General features: G+C 35.1%; 1 protein-coding gene across 1 annotated transcript in view; it reads left to right on the top strand.

The window, feature by feature from the left end:
* LOC107498919 (vascular endothelial growth factor receptor kdr-like) overlaps positions 1–19,045 on the top strand; it is a 303,930-nt gene that overhangs the window by 37,542 nt on the left and 247,343 nt on the right. The window contains exon 2 of the mRNA XM_016122603.2: positions 18,277–18,373. Coding sequence (XP_015978089.2) covers positions 18,277–18,373 — 97 coding nt within the window. The remainder of the gene's footprint in view (positions 1–18,276; positions 18,374–19,045) is intronic.

Consider the following 19,045-nt stretch of genomic DNA (forward strand, 5'->3'; position numbering starts at 1 on the left):
CATTTTCGCAGAGTCAGAATCTATAGGTCTCTTCTTTTATGTATCCATCCTGATTTGGGTCTTTTCCACTCTTTTGTAAATTGTGGCCTAATTCCGTTAAAGTTAGAAGGCAACCAGGTACTGTGGAAAAAGCATTGTACTAAACCAAGGTTCTAGTCTATTGCTAACTAGCTGCATGTGAACCTTAATTTGTGTATTCTCTTCTCTTGTCCTCAGTGCCTCCATCTGTAAAATAAATAAATTGGACAAGATGGTCTTTAAGGATCTTCCTGGCTCTTCCATGTCAAGTATATTGCAAGATCAAAAAACACACTAATATATAACTTATATAAATCTTCACAGATAATTGAAGAAGCTCAGTTATAGTTCTCAGGACAAATAATTGTTTTTTTCCATCCTGAGATGTAAATGTTTATTTATTTAGATTAAAGAGAATTATCTATTTTATTATATGTATAATTTGTGTATACATCCTATTTACCAGTAAACATTATAATAAACATATATGTATCTGTATGCACATACATATACACATACATATTTGTATGAGTGTGTATGTGTATGTGTATATATACATATACATTTATCAACGCATGGACTATTTTAGAGCCCCAACAGTTGTGTAACTGAAATTTTCATAAGAAGTAAAAACGACCTAAATATATCTTATCTTTTGAGAGAAAGTAAACAAAAGGCTTTAATATCTCATTAATCTTAAGCCCTGGGGATGGGATAAAAAAAAAGAAATATCTTTTTATTCTAAAAATATTTCGTGTCTAGAATGTGCTAGGAGTTGTTCCGGGTCCTGGAATCATAGCAGTAAACAGTAAAATATCTGTCCTCGCTGAGCTAACATTTCAGCAGTGGGAGACAGACAATAAGCAAATGCATAAATTAAACAGATTGGAGGGTGATAAGTGCTACAGAGAAAAGGAAAGCAGGAAATTAGATTAAAAGTTTTGATAGGTAGTGCCTGATTGTAGTTTTCAATAGAGTAGGGAAAGCCATGGATAGGCCTAAGGGACAGGCACCAAAATGCTGAGTTTAAACTTACTCATTGTCTTTCTTGGAGGAAATATCTTTCCTTTTTGGTCATCAGTCTCTTTATCTGCAATATGAGGAGAAATGAATCAGGGAAGCTCTGCAGGTTCTTCCACAATTTCATCCTCAGTTTTTAAGAACATAGGATTGGCATGCACTGATTTAAGAAAAATCACCAAGCTTGCCTACCCCAATAATGAAAACATTCCTTGAACTAAGAAATAAGAAAACTGAAATTTGAGAGGGTAAATACATTAGTGATTAAAACAAGATTTTGGAGGTTTGGAGAAACATAGAGGAGTGAGAGACATCCCCAGATGTCTCCCCTTCAAACAACAATAAGCCGAACATCTAAAACTCAACAACAACAAAAAAACACTCAAACTATACAACAGCACATCCGAGCTTGGGATCTGCTCATAAGAGCTACCACAGGTCTGAACCCCAGGTGTCAAGCAGTGGACTGGCAGAAATAAAGAAGCTAACTCTCACAGCTGCCAGAGCTCCCTGTAGGAGGAGGGGGAAGAGAGAAGGTGTCAAGTAACCTGAACAGTCCTGCCTGGGAGAGATGTGAGTTCCATGCAACCAGTGACAGCCCAGTAATTAGGGCACAAAGCAGAGAAGTGGGACAGCAGAGAAAAAATAAATGATTTTCATTGGCTGTGGTTGAAAAACTGAGGCTGAGCTGCAGGCCCCAACTCCAAACCCAGAGGACCCCTTCCCTCCATATCCTTTGAGACTGATCACCACGGAGCCCCAGGGGAATCTGAGCAAATGCTAATGGAACTTTTGCTAACAATGACAGGGACTGACTGAGAGTAGTGAGCACGATTAAATATCTAAAAGAAAATTTAAAAAAAATTATTAAAGCAGAGATCCAAGAGGCTTAGATACTACTGGAAACCAAAAAAAAAAAAAAGTGCCTTCTTTGCAGCAGGCTAAAGAGAAACCTTTATATGATAAATCTTCTTTCTGGAAAAAAGCAGAATTCATTTCCATGAATGCCCAGGCAGAGAAATAGTCCATTAAACACCAGGAAAAACCAAGGTGACAAGTCATCTCAGAAAGACAGAGAAAAATCTCCAGAAAATAAGCTTACAGACATTGAAATATGCAACTTAAATGAAAGAGAATTCAGGATGGCAATTCTGAAAAGACTCAGTGAGTTCCAAAACAAGTCATGTAAACAGTTTCAGAAATTGAAAAAACAACTAGGTGAGCAGAGCAAGGAGATTGAATCCATCATAAAGAACAGAATAGATCTTCAGGAGATAAAAAATGTATGGCAAGAGTCAAAAAATGAAATAGGAAGCTTGGGAAATAGAGTCGACTAAATGAAGGAAAGGATCAATGATATCGAAGACAGAAATCTAGAAATAAATCAGAAGGAAGAAGAGAGAAACTGAAGAATGAAAAAATAATGAGAGAATTTCAAGAACTAGCTGATACCATCAGGAGACGAAACGAGAATAATGGGCATTATCAAAGGCGAAGAAAAGGAGCAAGGACTAGAAAGCATTTTCAGACAAATAGTTGATGGGAATTTCCTAAATCTAAGGAATGAGTTACAGCTTGGAATTCAAGAAGTCAACAAAACACGCAATTATCTCAATGCAAAAAGGCCTTCACAAACACATTGTATTAAAATGATCACAAATCAACAACAAAGACAGAATTCTCAGGGCAGCCAAAAGGAAGAAAACAGCAACTTATAAAGGAAAATCCATTAGATTATCATCGGACTTCTCAGCAAATACCTTGCAAGCCAAAAAGGAGTGGAATAAAATATTCAAAATATTAAGTGAAAGGAACTACCAGCCTAAAATAATGTATTCAGCTAAGCTCTCCTTTAGATATGAAGAAGAAATTAAGACCTTTCCAGGCATAAAAAAAAGTTGAGGGAATTCTACACTACAAGGCCTGCACTATAGGAAATACTGGAAGGGGTAGGCTCATCTAAAACAAAATGACAAAAAAATACATAATAAGAATAACATAACTATCAGGAAAATAGATGCAGAGGAGTGCATCCTTTATTAAGAAAAGAGCATTATAAGCTTAAACAATAACAAGATATTTGCTATAGCAAGATAGTCATGAACGTTCAGCATAAATAGAGACAAATTGAGACAACCATAACAGAAAAGGGGAGGATTCAAAGACACAACTTCGCAAAGGGGAATGGAGATAAGGCATGTGCAGAAGAAAATGAATGACTATATATATATATATATATATATATATATATGTAATATACATATATGTGTGTATATATGAATGACCATGTATATATATATGTATACATATACATATATATAGTCATTCATACACACACACACACACACACATATATATATATATATATATATATATATATAAAACTATCCTATTCACATTTGTAATGGTAACCACATACAGAAGATTCAGAACTGAAGTATATAACAAAACAAGAAGAACCAGAAGGAAAACCCACAAAAGCCAACCAAAATAAAGAAAACAGAAACACAAGAGCAAGGAAACAATGGAAACACTGAGCTACCAGAAAGTAAAAGATAAAATGGCTATAAGAAGACCTCATATTTCAATAATCACCATAAATGCAAATGGACTGGACTCACCAATAAAAAGGAACAGAGTTGCAGAACGGAATAAAAAACAAAACTCAACAATACGCTGCCTCCAGGAGACACACTACAACTTCAGAAACAAATAGAGACTCAAATGAAAGAGTGAAAAATGATATTTCAAGCAAATCGTATTCACAGAAAAGCGGAAGTAGCAATACTAATATCAGAAGAAAAAGACTTTGAGATAAAAAAAGTAAAGAAACACACTGAAGGACACTTCATAATGATAAAGAGAATCATGCGCCAAGAAGATATAACGCTTATTAATACCTATGACCCCAATCAGGGAGTCTCAAAATATGTAAAGAAATTACTAACAGAACTAAAGGGAGAAACTGACCAAAACACTATCATAGCAGGGGACCTAATACCACACTGTTGGATATGGACAGGTCATCCAGACAGAAAATCAATAAGTAAATAACATCCTTAAATGATACATTAAAAAAATTTGACATAAATGACATTTACAGAGCCTTCCATCCCAAAACAGCTGCACTTTGAACATTCTCAAGGTTCGACCACATACTGGGACATAGAGATAGACTTAACAAATATAAGAGGATTGAAATCATATCAACCATATTTTCTGATCATTATGCTTTAAACTAGAAGTCATCCGTAGTAAGAAATCAAGAAGAACCATAAACACATGGAGATTAAACAACATGCTGCTGAAGAATAACTGGATCAGGGAAGAAATAAAAATAGAGATCAAAGGATACATAGAAACAAATGAAAATGATAGTACAACATATCAAAATTTTATGGTCATGGCAAAAGTAGTCATAAGAGGAGAGTTCCTATCATTACAGGCCTACCTCAAAAAACAGGAACAAATCCAAGTAAACAACCTAATGCTTTATCTTTAAAAAACTGTAAAATGAAGAAAAAATGAAGCCTAAAGTCAGCAAAAGGAAACAATCAAAATTAGTCCAGAAATAAATGAAATCAAAAACAATAACAACAACAACAAAAAACAATAGAACAAATAAATGCAACAAAGAGCTGGTTCTTTGAGAAGGTAAATAAAATTGACAAATCCCTGGCTAGACTCACTAAAAAAAGAAAAAAAAGAAAGAAAGAAAGAAAGGACATAAATAAACAAAATCAGGGATGAAAGAGGGCAATTATGGCAAACACCACAGAAATACAAAAGTTCACACAAGAATACTATGAAAAAGTACAAAACACCAATGTTAATAACCTAGAAGAAATGGACCAGTACTTAGAAAAGTACAATCTTCCTAGATTGAATCAAGAAAAACTGGAAAATCTGAATAGACTGATCAACAATATAGAAATTGAAACAATCATCAAAAACCTACCAAAAAAGAAAAGTCCAGGACAAGATGGCTTCACCAGTGAATTCTACCAAACAGTCAAAGATTTAATACCTATTCTCCTCAAACTCTTCCAAAAAAAAAAAAACAGAAAAGGATGCAATATTTCCCAATTATTTTATGAGGCCCATATTACCCTCATACCAAAATATGGTAAAAATAACACACACACACACACACACACACACACAAACTACAGACCGATATCTTTCATGAACACAGATGCAAAAATCCTAAATAAGATACTAGTGAACCAAATACATTAACATATTAAAATATATTACACCACAATCAAGTGGGCTTCATCCCAAAGTCACAAGGATAGTTCAACAAATGCAAATCAAGTAATGTGATACATGACATAAACAAATTAAAAATAAGATCATTTGATCATATCTATTGATGCAGAAAAAGCCTTCGACAAGATACAACATCCATTTATAATCAAAACACTTAATATATCAGTTTAGAAGGAGAGTACCTTAGCATAATAAAAGCCATATATGACAAACCCTCAGCCAACATTATTCAACTGGTGAAAAACTAAAAACCTTCCCTCTAAGATCAGGAACAAGGCAACATTGTCCACTACTGCCATTGTTGTTCAAGATACATTGGAGGTCCGAGCGAGTGCAATCAGGCAAGAGAAAGATATAAAAGGCATCCAAATAGAAATGAAGAAGTCAAACTGTCACAATTTGTGGATGACATGATTCTCTACATAGAAAACCTTTAAAGACTCCATAAGAACATGACTAGAAACAATAAGCAAATACAGTAGTTTCTGGATACAAAATCAACATTCAAAAAACCATAGCATTCCTATACTCTAAAGACGAAGAGTTAGAAAAAGAAGTGGAAAAAATAATTCCTTTTGCAATTGCAACAAAAAGAATAAAATACCTAGGAATAAATTTAATGAAACAAGTGAAGGAATGTACAATGAAAACTGTAAGACCCTATTGAAAGAAATTGAAGAAGATACAAAGACATGGAAAGATATTTTGTGTTCTGGATTGGAAGAATCAACATAATTAAAATGACCATATTACTTAAAGCATTATACAGATTTAATGTAATCTCCATTAAAATCTCATGAACATTTTTATAAAGGAGTAGAGCAACAACAACAAAAAATCATCACATTTGTATGGAAGCACAAAAGACCCCGAATTGCCAAAGCCATTCTGAGAAAAAAGAATGAGGCTGGAGGCATCACTCTGCCTAACTTCAAATTATACTACAAAGTGACAGTAATCAAAAAGTCATGGTATTGGCAGCAAAATAGACACACGGACCAGTGGAACAGAACTGAGAGTCCAGAAGTTAACTCATATTTATATGGGTGAATAATTATTGACCAAAAAAAAGCCAAAAAAATACAGTGAAGAAAGAAAAGCCTCTTCAGTAAATGGTGCTGTGAACACTGGAAAGCCACCTGCAAAAGAATGAAACTAGACTGTTGTCTATCACCACACACTAAAATTAACTTTAAATGGATTAAGGACCTGAATATAAGACCTGAAACAATAAAATGCATAGAAGAATACATAGGAACTAAACTCAAGGACCTTGGACTTAAAGAGGATTTTGTGAATTTGACCTCAATAGCAAAAGAAGTAAAATCTAAAATAAATCAATGGGACTACAACAAACTAAAAAAAAAAAAAACTTCTGTTCAGCAAAAAAAAAAATCATCAGCAAGATATAGGACAACCATCTGAATGGGAAAATATATTTGCAAGCAATGCTTCCGATAAGGGCCTAATATTCAAGATATACAAGAACTTATACAACTCAATAACAACATAAAAGCAAATGATCCAATCGAAAGAAATATTGACAGAGGATCTGAATGGACACTTCTCCTTAAAAGACATACAAATGACCAAGAAATATTTGAAAAGATGCTCAACATCACTTGCTGTTAGGGAAACGCAAATCAAAACCACAATGAGATACCATCTCATATCTGTTAGAATAGCTATAATCAACAGGACAATAATTAACAAATGTTGAAGAGGATGATGAGAGAAAGAAACCCTCATAACACTGCTAGTTGGGCTGCAAATCGGTACAGTCACTATGGAAAACAGTATGGAAGTTCCTCAAAATCTAAGAATTGATCTACCATACTATTCTGTAATCCCTCTATTGGGTATTTACCCCAAAGACTTGAAAACCCATACCCGAAAACATATTTGCATACCGATTTTCATAGGGGCATTATTCACATTGACCAGGACATGGAAACAAGCGAAGAGTCCTACAATAGATGATTGTCGAAAGAAGCTGTGACACAAATATACAATGGAATATTACTCAGTCATAAGAAGAGATGGAATACTGCCATGTGCAACAACATGGATGGACCTTGAGATAATCATGCTAAGCAAAATAAGTCAGACAGAAAAATTTGAAAACCACATGATATCACTTTTATGTGGGTTATAAACCTAAAAGCAACAAATAAACAGGACAAACAGAGACTCATGTTCATGACTATAGACTAGTGGCTACCAGAGAGGAGGGGTAGGAGAGAAAGGCGAAGATAGATATAGTAAAGGGAGTGAAATATGTGGTGACAGAAAGAAATCTAACTATTCAAGGTGAACAAACAGTGTAAATATATATGTGCCTTACCGTTAAAAAAATAAAAATATAAGTAAAATAAAACAAAAGAAGATATTGATATAAACGCCAAAATTTTTCCATGACTTTCTGGGTGTATTTTTTGGGGAGGTTCCTTTTTTTAATTTTCATTGAGATATAATTGACATACAGCACTTTATAAGTTTTACGTGTGTAGCGTTACCATTAAATTTACATACATTGTGAAATGATTACTACAATAAGTTTAGTTATCTCATATACATACAAAATAAGAATAAGAAGAAAAAATAGTGTTTTCCTTGTTATAAGAACACTTAGGATTTATTTTCTTAAAGACTTTAAATATATCATACAACAATGTTAAATACAGCTGTCATATTGTATATTACATCCCTAATGCTTATTTATCTTATAATTAGAAGCTTGCACTTTTTGACCATCTCTATCCAATTCCCCACCTACGCACTGCCTCTGGTAACCACAACTCTAATTTCTTTTTCTATGAGTTTTTTGTTTTGTTTTATTTTCATTTCTATTCCACATATATGTGTGATCATACAGTATTTGTAATTCTCTGTGTGACTTACTTCACTTAACATAGGGCCCTCAATGTCCATTCGTGTTGTTGAAAATGGCAGGATTTCCTTCTTCTTATGGCTGAATAATATTTTATTGCATATATATACCACATCGTTTTATCCATTCATCTGTCGATGGACACTTTGGTTGTTTCTATATCTTGGCTATTATAAATAAAAATGCTATAATCGTGAAATTGTATATACTTTTTCAACATAGTGTTTTCATTTTCTCCAGATATATTTCCAAAAGTGAAATTTTTGGATTATACAATAATTTTATTTTTAACTTTTTGAGGAACCTCCATACTTTTTTCCATAGTGACTATACTAATTTACAACCCCACCAGAAATGCATAAGGATATTCTTTTCTCCACATCCTTGTCAGCATTTATCTCTTTTCTTTTTGATGATAGCTATTCTAACAGGCAGTGGATGATATCTCATTGTGATTTTAGTTTGCATTTTACTTATGCTAGTGGTATAGAGCACTGGAGATGATATATGAATAGTAAATAAGAACATGTAAAGATATTTAACATCATTAGCCATTAGGGAAATGCTAAGACAATGATACAATAATCAGAATGGCTAAAATAAAATATAGTAACAATATAATATTTCAGAGAGGATTCAGAGAAACTAGATCATTCATACATTGATGGTGGGAATCCACAATGGTACAGGACACTCTGAAAAACAGTTTGACAATTTTTTAGAAAAAAAAATACAATTTCCATATAATCCAACAATTGCATTCTTGAACATTTATCTCTGAGAAATGAAAGCATATTCACTTAAAACCTTTATATACATGTTCATAGAAACTTCATTAATAATAATATAATAAATTATATACTCAAACTAGAAATAAATCAAATGTTAAATAAATTTTGCTACATCTACGCCAAGGAATACCACTCAGCAATAATGAGGAACCAACTATTGACGTCTACAACTTGAATGAATCTCCAGAGAATGATGCTGAATGTAAAAAACCAATTCCAAAAGGTCACATATGATATGATTCTACTTATATAACATTCTCAAAATTAAAAAACAAAACAAAACAAAACACTGTTGAGATGGAGGGCAGATTAATGGTTGTCAAGATTTAGGGATGATGGGTTAGGGGGAGAAGTCAATGGATGTGACTATAAAGGAGATCTTTCCGGTAATAATTTTGTATCTTAATTGTAGTGTTTATATGAGCTGGATGTATACCAATGCCAATTTCTCGTTTTGGATATTGTACTACAGTTAAGTAAGATATAACCACTGGACAGGGGTTGACTGAATTAAAGATATATAAGACCTCTCTGTACCATCTTTGCAACTTCCTGTGATTCTATTTTTAAAATATAGAATGAAAAGGAGACATAGCAACGTTTGTAAAGTCAGCTTAGTGGATTATCTCAAGTGGAATTGAAGTAGATCTCTAACTCCTCGGTCCAGACTTTCCTAGTATCAGGACAACACAGAAGCCAAAGTAGGGATTGAATACCTAATGAAAGAGGGAACCATTACACTAAGCGTCACTGCTGCCTTTTAAGTGGGAGGAGTATTTCAAACCGGCAAACAGATGAAGCTGAAGTTGCTTGTGAAAGGCCTACAACTTCTTAGCGAGTCTCAGAGTTAAACCAATTAACGTGAAACAGGATCATTCCTTTAAACTAAAGTCTTAAACTGACCCTCTGGATCTCTGCACAGTGGATGAACATGTAATTTGGTTGCTGCTGGTGAGCCATATCCTGCTTGTTCAGTGTCCTGAAGGAGTTAACATGGACATGGCAGAGTGAGCTTACATTTTCTCTACTAGCTCTTTTCAATTTCCAACTTTCATTTGTTTTATTCACCTTTAATGTTTGTTGTTGTTCATGCATCCAAGTGAGATTCTTAAAACCTAAGAGAGCATATATCTCAAATTCAATATAGTTTTTTCTTTGCCTGATGTTCAGTATTTATGCCCCAAAACATCCAAAATACAGTGTTTAAGGATAAATTATCTACTCGGTGCCTTTCTTTGACCAGGATTACTGCCCATACAGCTTTGATATGAAGGCTACATAATGTACTTCAAGCATTTCAACCTGACCAACAATAATCCTCCCTATGCCCAGCTTTGCCCTTGGAGATTCTCATGTCTGTCACTATCCTCAGGGTGCTTTCCCATCTGGAAGATCCTCCTTTCCTGCTAGTCAAATATCACCAGATCTTTAATACCTAACTGAAATACTACTTCCTTCATGGGGCTTTTCTAATCTCCCTGGCTTTCAAGGGCTCTCTCACATCTTCTCTAGGACATTGTTGGTAGGACCTTCATGAAACATCTCAGGCCCTCCTTTGGATATTCATGATTTGGGTATGTATCTTATATCTTTCATCTGATTCATCCCTATTTCTGCTCTCTATGCTTAGCATGTAATCCAGAATATGGCACACAATAGGGTTTTGATTGTTAAATGTGAATGAGTGACTGGTATTATTTCACTATTCAGGTTAGCATTAGCCTTATATTTTGATTTTGACATTAGAATTTTCTTTTTATATTTGTCTTCATCACTGCTAACTACTTAGGTTGGTAGTCTCCCAGAGGACAGGGATGTAATCTATATATATATATATATATATATATATATATATATATATATATATATATATATACATATATATATATATATATATATATTTTGGCAGTGCTTTCCTTTTTTAATTAAATACTCGAAAATGTTCTGTGGTAAAGAAACCTATTTACATTTGTAGTTCACCGAACTTCCCAAAAATATTGGGACAAAGAACCTCCCTTCCTGAAGCACATTTCCCTTCACCCAAAACCTGTGGCATGCAAGTGGAATGCAGTTTGAAAAACACTCTTCCAGAGCAGGGTTCTCAGCTGGGGCACTCTTGACATCTTGGGCTAGGTGACTTTGTTGGGGACAGCAGCATCACAGGAAGTTTGGCAGCATCCCAGGATCTATGCACTAGATGTCAGTAGCTCCCTTCCAGTTGCGTGAAACAAAAATGTCTGTAGACATTGCCAATGTCCTTTGGGGGATAAAATTGCCCCCTGGTTGAGAATCACTGTTCTGCTGGGTCACTATCTTTTGTGCAAATACTCTGGTATTTAGATTTTACTTCTTTCTTGCCCAAACATCATCCACCGCTTGGGCTACTTATTGTCTGTCATCCTGTGCTTATTGTTAGTTCGTCAATCATTCATTTTACATTTCGTCTCCTCAGAAACACATTCTTCCCCCCGAAAATCCAATCTGAGTCTCTCAAGGCATCCCTCTACTCTCCAGGACCCTATGAGCTCAAACCCTTAGAATTTTTTCTTACATCTTAGTTTTGTCCTAAATTCTTTAAACAGAATCTAGTAAATTCTTAAACTTGCATCTCAATATTGTGAAAAGACCATTGGCTCCTGAGTCATTAATTCTTGGTTAGAATACTGATTCTATCAATTAATGACTGTGTGACATTAAATAAGTTCTACTACCTCTGTGAAGCTTCAATTTCTTTGTCTATAAAATATAAATGATAATATCTATCTTTCAAGGGCGTTGTAAGACTGAAAATAAATTGCACATGTAAAGCACTTAGCATATAGTAGGTGTACAGTAATTATAAGCTTTCCCCCTCCTCTTTCCTTCTTAATTCATTTGAGTATAATCTAGTCACTGGAAGAAAGCTGAAGTGGGCAACTAGTAGAACTGGATTCTAGTGTTGGCTCTACTATTTATTTACTCACTGTGTGTCCTAAGTCGTTTCATCCTCTCTAAGCTTGGTTCTTTTGTCTGTAAAATTGGGATGATGATAATTTCTGTTTTCTTTCCCTCATATTATTATTAAGGTGATCAAATAAAATAGCAAAAGCAAAATTTTCTTTAAAGTGTCTAAATGCAGAATATGATTATTGCTGTGTTCTAGTAAATACATTTGAGGGATAATGACACCATACACATAGGCTAATTTGAAATGAACAAAACTCACTTATCTTTGTGTCCTTACTCATTTAAAATTCCCATTGTTTCATTGGGTACCTATTTTTTCTATCTGATCATTTTCAAGATAAATGACTTTAACTATGGCTAAACATGAAATGATCACTGTGATGAAATTAAGTGATATGGATATGATTTTGTTCTTGCCTCTGATTTCAGGTCATCTTCACCTAGGTAATTTAGAACAGAGTGAGAGTTATTTTCCTGAGCATTCTGGGTACCTTATGTTTTGTAGTTTTGGTTTCTACTCCAGTCAGAATATATTCTTTCAGTTGTCACAGTTAGAGAAAAGTGAGAGAAAAAATTCAGGTGTTATCTTCCTACTCTCCTAGTGAGTTCGTGACTAAAGATGAAAAGGTCATCAAATGAGATTTCTACAAAACAAGATAGGAGTACATGGAGGATGTTCTATATTTGAAAATGGAAAAGCTTCATATTAAGCTTTTCATAAAGAAGGAGAAAAATGTAAAATTCTTTTCCAAGCTTACAAATCTTCAGGAGGTGATAAAAAGTTACTGAAATTCTTAATTGTGTTGAGGTGGGGAACACTGCCTACTCTTCCTGATGAGACTCTCAGGCAGTGTCAAGAAGTGCTGCTGACAAGATTGGCCTTGGATTTTATGTTAGAATGACCAAGAAAAGAACCAAAAAAAGACCAAGAAAAGGAGTCTTTTGGGATCTACCAATTTTACCAACTTTATTCGGCTATTATTTACATATAATTAAGTGCGCACATTTTAAGTAGACATCTCAATGGATTTTTACAAAAGTAAAAAATCCATATTTATCAGGAGATTTCTGAAATATCCGAGAAACTTTGAGCTAAATTTTGGTTGTGAGTATGCTATAATGCATACAGATATTCAATTATAATGTTGTACACCTGAAACTTATGTTATTGACTAATGTTACCTTGATTAAAAAAAAAGTCTGTTGGCAGGAAGTCTTGATCCATAAATCTTTGCTCAAAGTAAAGGCAAGATATAGATGTTATGTATAGGACCTATAGTTATATTATTAGTATATTAGCCAAGCAAAGTATAGTAGGATACATGTTTGTTCTAACAAAGAAACCTATATAATTGGAGCTTAAAATAAGAGAGTAACAGAAAAGTCTGGAGGCAAGAAATAAAGAGCACTGCTCTATAAGCTCATCTAGGGACCCAGGCTCCTTCTCTCTTACTGCTCCACTCCCTCTAGGGTGTTATTCTTGTCTACATGGTCCATCTCCACATATGTGTTTCAACTATATGAAAGAGAGAAAATAGACAATTGGAAAGCACACTCCTACCCTTTATGGTATAACCTGAAATAACTTAAACTTGCCATTTTTGTTTGCATCCAATTAGTCAGAACTTGGTCATATACCTACTCCTATATTTAAGAGAAGTGAGGATGTATAGTGTTTATTCTGGGTAGCCATATACCCAGCTAGGAACTTTGTTACTGTGTTAGAGATTTTTTTTTATCACAGGACAATTAGCTTCCCTTGCTACAGATGGCTGTTATATGCCAAGTGACTGATTATGAGCCTCTAAGCATGTATGTATGAGGGCTTTGTTCCTGGCACTCACCAGAGAAACTGGAGCCTTCCCTTTTGACTTATAAATTCAGTCAGAGTTTTAAAAAAATACTCAATAATAAAGTTTCAGCTGAACAGTCCACTTCTGCCTCTTTGCCTTACCTTTGCCCTTAAGACCCACTTACTCAAGCTTGCTGGGATCTACCAGAAAAGCAAACATGGGCATTCCCAATGCTCTGGATCCCTAAAAGTCTACTTTTTTCATTTGTCACTTTGCACAACCTATGAATCTTCTTGGGGTCTGCCTTGATTTATAGTTGACTGAAAATTTTTCCAGCTCTGTGGCTGTTTTCAATTTCAAATTCCTCCTATAAATCATACCATACAAACCATGTTTTTTCCCTTTTTATTAATCATTCTTTTTCTTATTCCTATTTGCCATATCCATCGATCAGGCTGATCCAGTCAGGATTCAGGATCCTGATAAGTCTGTCTCTGTATTTCATGTTTCATCTTCCCCTGGAAACTTCTCTGGAAAGCCAAGTGCTCCTTGTCAATGAAGACAATGGGACTAAAAAATGATCAGTTATAGTAAAAGGACAGACCCTTGGAGGAATGGCATTAAACTCTTCAAATCCCCAGGACAACTATTCTTGTTCCATAGTTCCAGCTTCTCTGGGAAGCAGGCTTTTTCTAAGGCATGATTCTCATGAGGAATCCAGTGAGGATGGGTATATTCATATTCTCCATCAGCTTTTAATGCCATGGGATGTCAGAGTGAAAAAAGCTTTTTAGAAATCACAAAGTCTACCTGGTCTAAGTCCCCTCCTTTTATGGATAAGGAAACTATGACTCAAAGGACAAGAGACATGACATGTCCAAGATCACACAGCCAGTCAGGAGAAGGGTTTCACCTAGAAGGCAGGCCTCTTGGTATATAAAGGTTAATGTAGATTGAGTATTGCTATGTATCTGATGCTTCTCTAAGCACTTTATACATGTTAACCCACTTAATCCATGTGAAAGCTCTATCAGGTCAGTGCTATGATTATCACCTTCATTTTTTCAGATAAGAAAAGTGAGGCCAAGATTGGTTAAGTAATTTGTCCACAATCACAGAACTAATAAGTGGGAGAGTCCTAGCTCAAATCTAGGGAGTCAGCTCCAAACCTCATACTTATAAGCAGTATGCTTTCCTGCCACTCATAGTCTGGCAGGACCTGGAAGATTATTTATCCCTGCCATGCCTGACATATTATTCTTTTCTTCAGCCAGTCCATGATCATACATTGTAGGTAACACAAAGCCCAGTATTCTTGCCTCAATATCATCCTTGTCCCTTTATAATCAGAGAGGGTTTTTTTAACTTTCAGGACTATACGGGTGATTGATTTTTTTCTCTGAAGGGAACTTGGAACAGAATCTGTATCTAGAATTAGCAAATGGGGATTTGAAGGAGCAGACAGGCTCCTATAGGCCACTTCTTCCACACAATCTTATTTTTTTTTATCTTCTAACTATCTGGACTGGACTGGCAGATACAGAAAATGGCAGACTTTCTCTGGAAACGGCCACAGCTTGGTCCTACTGATCCCTGGAAAGTTCTCACCTACATCTCATCTGCAGAAAAGCTGCCACAGATTCTGTCAGATGGAACCACAGTGAATTGTATGCCCTAGGCTCACTGCTGTTGAGCTACCTCCTTCAGCCTACTTTGTGCTTTGCTTGGTAGCATTTGCAGTGCTGATTGTTTTCCCTGAAGGAGTGTTATTAACTTAAGAAAGTCACAGGTGGGGACACATGCACAGTTAGTTTTAGTTTATACTATCTTTAGGAAGCATAGTTTTAAGAAAACGGAAGACACTTCTAGTAATCTACATGCTTCATAAATTGCAAAAATGTGTAGATCATAGACAACACAGGGTTTTTTAGAGTACAGTGAAGGGGAAGCAGAAGACTTAAACAGAGACAGCCTGCAGAGGGGTAAGGAGAATCAGAAGGAGAGTACCTTTGAGGGTCTCTGGAGTGCCATTGTTAAGAAGTGCTCCTCTCCACTCCCTAGCTTCCTTCATGTATTTCCCCTTTGTCAGCAATTGGCAACCGCAGAAAGCCTTTCCAGCCTTTATGCAAGGAAAGGAAAGAATATGCCTGACCTTGGCTTGCGATTAGCAAGAGAGACCATTTTGATTCAAATAGCTCCCTCAGAAGGAGCACTATTCTGCTGATGATGTATTAACACCCCAGGCCTGGCTTTTCCTCTTGTTGGCATAAAGGGGTAAAAGTGAGTTTGCTTCATCACCAGCAACTCTAGGGTGAGGGATGTGATTTGGCAGAGCCTTGAAAGGAACATGTCTAGCTGTCACCTCCAGATGAAAATGACTTTGGGGGGAGGTGGCTGTATGTCGTGTAGGAAAGAACTTGGTTTGTGACTTCTTTGTTCCCTCATTCCTGCTAGGAAAAGGTTAAGAAGTCTCTCTTACATTAGACTTAGTGCTTTTCATTCTTCTAAGTACATTATATACACATGCTCATAAATTACTACTAGCATCTTCGCGAATGACATGTTATTAGCTCCATTTTGCTTATGAGAAAGACCAAGACCCAAGTTATAGAAAACATCTGGAACAAACTAAATTCAAAACTAAAATATCTGGCTCTGGTCAGGTTCACTTTCTGCTAAATTATAATCACTCTCTTGAGCCACCCTATGTACCAAGTACAGACAAAAAGGAATAAAAAAGAAGAAACGTGCATGTCTATCTAATGTTAGGGATGATGATCTCTAAACCCCATTTACTTAGTACATCCCCTTCTGCTGGTCTCTTGCTGTTTCTTCATTCATCTTGAGCTTGCTCAGGTTTTCTAGACTGATGCCTTATTGGTTAAGAGAAGCAGAGAGAAAAAGGGTTGGAAGTTGTCTTATCTAAAAAAAAAATTTCAAATTCAATGTGAATGCCAAGTTGAGAGAGTTCGGGGTATACACAAAAAGTACAGATAAAGACAGAGAGAACACGGGTGCTATTTGAGGACTGTGTGATTCCTCTCTCTCCAAATTCTGTGGTTTTTAATAAGAGCAACAGTTTAATTTGCATAGGACCAAAATAACCATTCTCTTGCTAGTGAGAATGCGAAATGGTTCAAACACTTTAGAAAACAGTTTGTCAGATTCTTAAAATGTTAAACCTATGCCTATTGCATAGCCCAGTCATTCCACTATTTATTTAAGATAAAAGGCAATGTATGTCTACACTAAGACTTACATGAATGTTCATAGCAGCGCTATTTATGATAGTCCCAAATTGGAAACAACCCAAATGTACATGAAAAGATGAATAGCTAAACAAAATGTGATATAGCCAAACAATAGAATATTGCTTAGAAATATAAAAGAATGAACTATTAATATATACTATGACAGGAATATGTCTCAAAATAATTATTTTGAGTGAACAAAGCAAGGCATGAAAGAGCATATACTATATAATTCAATTTATTTAAAATTGGGGAAATCCAAACTGATCTATAGTGAATGAAAGCAGATCATTGGTTGCCTGGGGGCAGGGATGGAGAGACAGATGGATTACAAAGGGCCATTAGGAATATTTAGGTATGACGAATATATCAATTATTTTCATTGAAGTGATAGTTACATGTGTGTATACGTATGCAAACACTGATAAAACTGTAAATCTTAAATTTGTGCTATTTTTTACTTAAATTACACCTAAATAAGTTATGTTTTAAACAATGTCAGTACCATACTGTATTAAATATTTATTTGCTCATGTAAGTGTGGTTCATCTGGTATTCTGCTGATCTAGGCTGGTTCTGCTGAATTTGGTTTGAGCCTGTGGGGTCTAGGTCTGTTCCAGTTGTATTTCCTTTTCCTCACACCAGCAACCTATCTATGTCCAGTTTTGTTACAGTAATTGCAGAAGAGGAAAAAATTGAACAAGAATATGAAATGGCAATTAAAACCTCAGGCTGAAACCGGTGCACTGTAATTTCAAACCAAATTTCATTTACTAAAATCAAATCACATGACCAAGCCTAACATCGATGGTATGGGAAAATAGTTTTGGCACTCTGTTGTGTAGTACTGAGAATATTAAACATAATTCAACCTATCACATGTGTATACAATAAAAAGTCCCCATTATATCCATTATTCTCAACCCTTCCAGTTTCCCTCCTTTGGTTCCATGCATACATAAATAAATATATTTTCTTCTTTTATACAAATTCTTATATACTGTACATAGTTTCATATTTTGCTTTTAATTTGATATCTTTTGGAGACTGCTCTATATCATTATATAAAGAGCTTTCTTTTTCTGTTTTACTGTTGTGTACACCATCATATGTACGCACCATAATTTAGTCAGTTCCTTATCTATAGATATTTTGGCTATTTCTAAAGGTTTTATTACAGAAGACACAGTAATTGGCTTCACATACACATCAATTTATACATGTGGAATGATATTTAGATGTATATGATGACTAATTTAAAAATTCTAAAAGCAATAAATTTTATCTTGGTTCAGGTCTTGCCAATAAAGAGATCCTGATAAAACCAGAACTAAGCATTCTTGGAGATCAAGTGGTGATCCAGGCCGGTGGAACATTTGACGTAACCTGCAGGTAATAATATCAAGGCTCTTCATCTTTCTCTAATTAAAGGACTGTGGTAGGGAACTCAAAAGTTGACTTTTTGATCACATTTCAAATTCTTTATTTCTTTTACAATAGAGAATAGGTTCCAGAAGGTCATGTTTCTTGCTATTGGTTTTCACAAGCTATACTTCTCTGGGTAGAGCAGTCTAGCTTTTCAGCTAAATCCAAGTGCCTTTTGTCTTTGTCTCCCTTCTTTGCATCGCTAATTCTTTCACACATTTCAGGAAACTAATTTGACTCTTAAAGTCATTAATATGCCAGAATATGCATTAATTCTCTTGGCAAGTTTCTTACTCTTAGCTTATTTGTTTACAATAATGCCAGTAGCATAGTATAGGAGCCTGTAGACCCTACTTTGTCATCATCACACTTTTTGGAACTATTTTTAAATGGTGCCTATTTCCTTGATATCCACAGCATCACATTTCTTGTAGATTCACATGTATGTGGCCAAAGGAACAGTTTTATGTTTTCCAAAATATCCAGGAAACTAGAAGTGGGTTCCTCTTTCTCTTTGTGTTCTTCATTTTTGTCAATTACTAGAATATGGCAATTTGAGCAGAAAGAGGATAAGTTCAGTTTAAAAATCAAGCAAGAATTTTACAGTATAAGAACAATAGATGTGGGGGTGTGGGAGAG

Source organism: Rousettus aegyptiacus, unplaced genomic scaffold (genome assembly GCF_014176215.1).
Source record: "Rousettus aegyptiacus isolate mRouAeg1 unplaced genomic scaffold, mRouAeg1.p scaffold_m13_p_9, whole genome shotgun sequence".
In the NCBI taxonomy this organism is placed as follows: domain Eukaryota; kingdom Metazoa; phylum Chordata; class Mammalia; order Chiroptera; family Pteropodidae; genus Rousettus; species Rousettus aegyptiacus.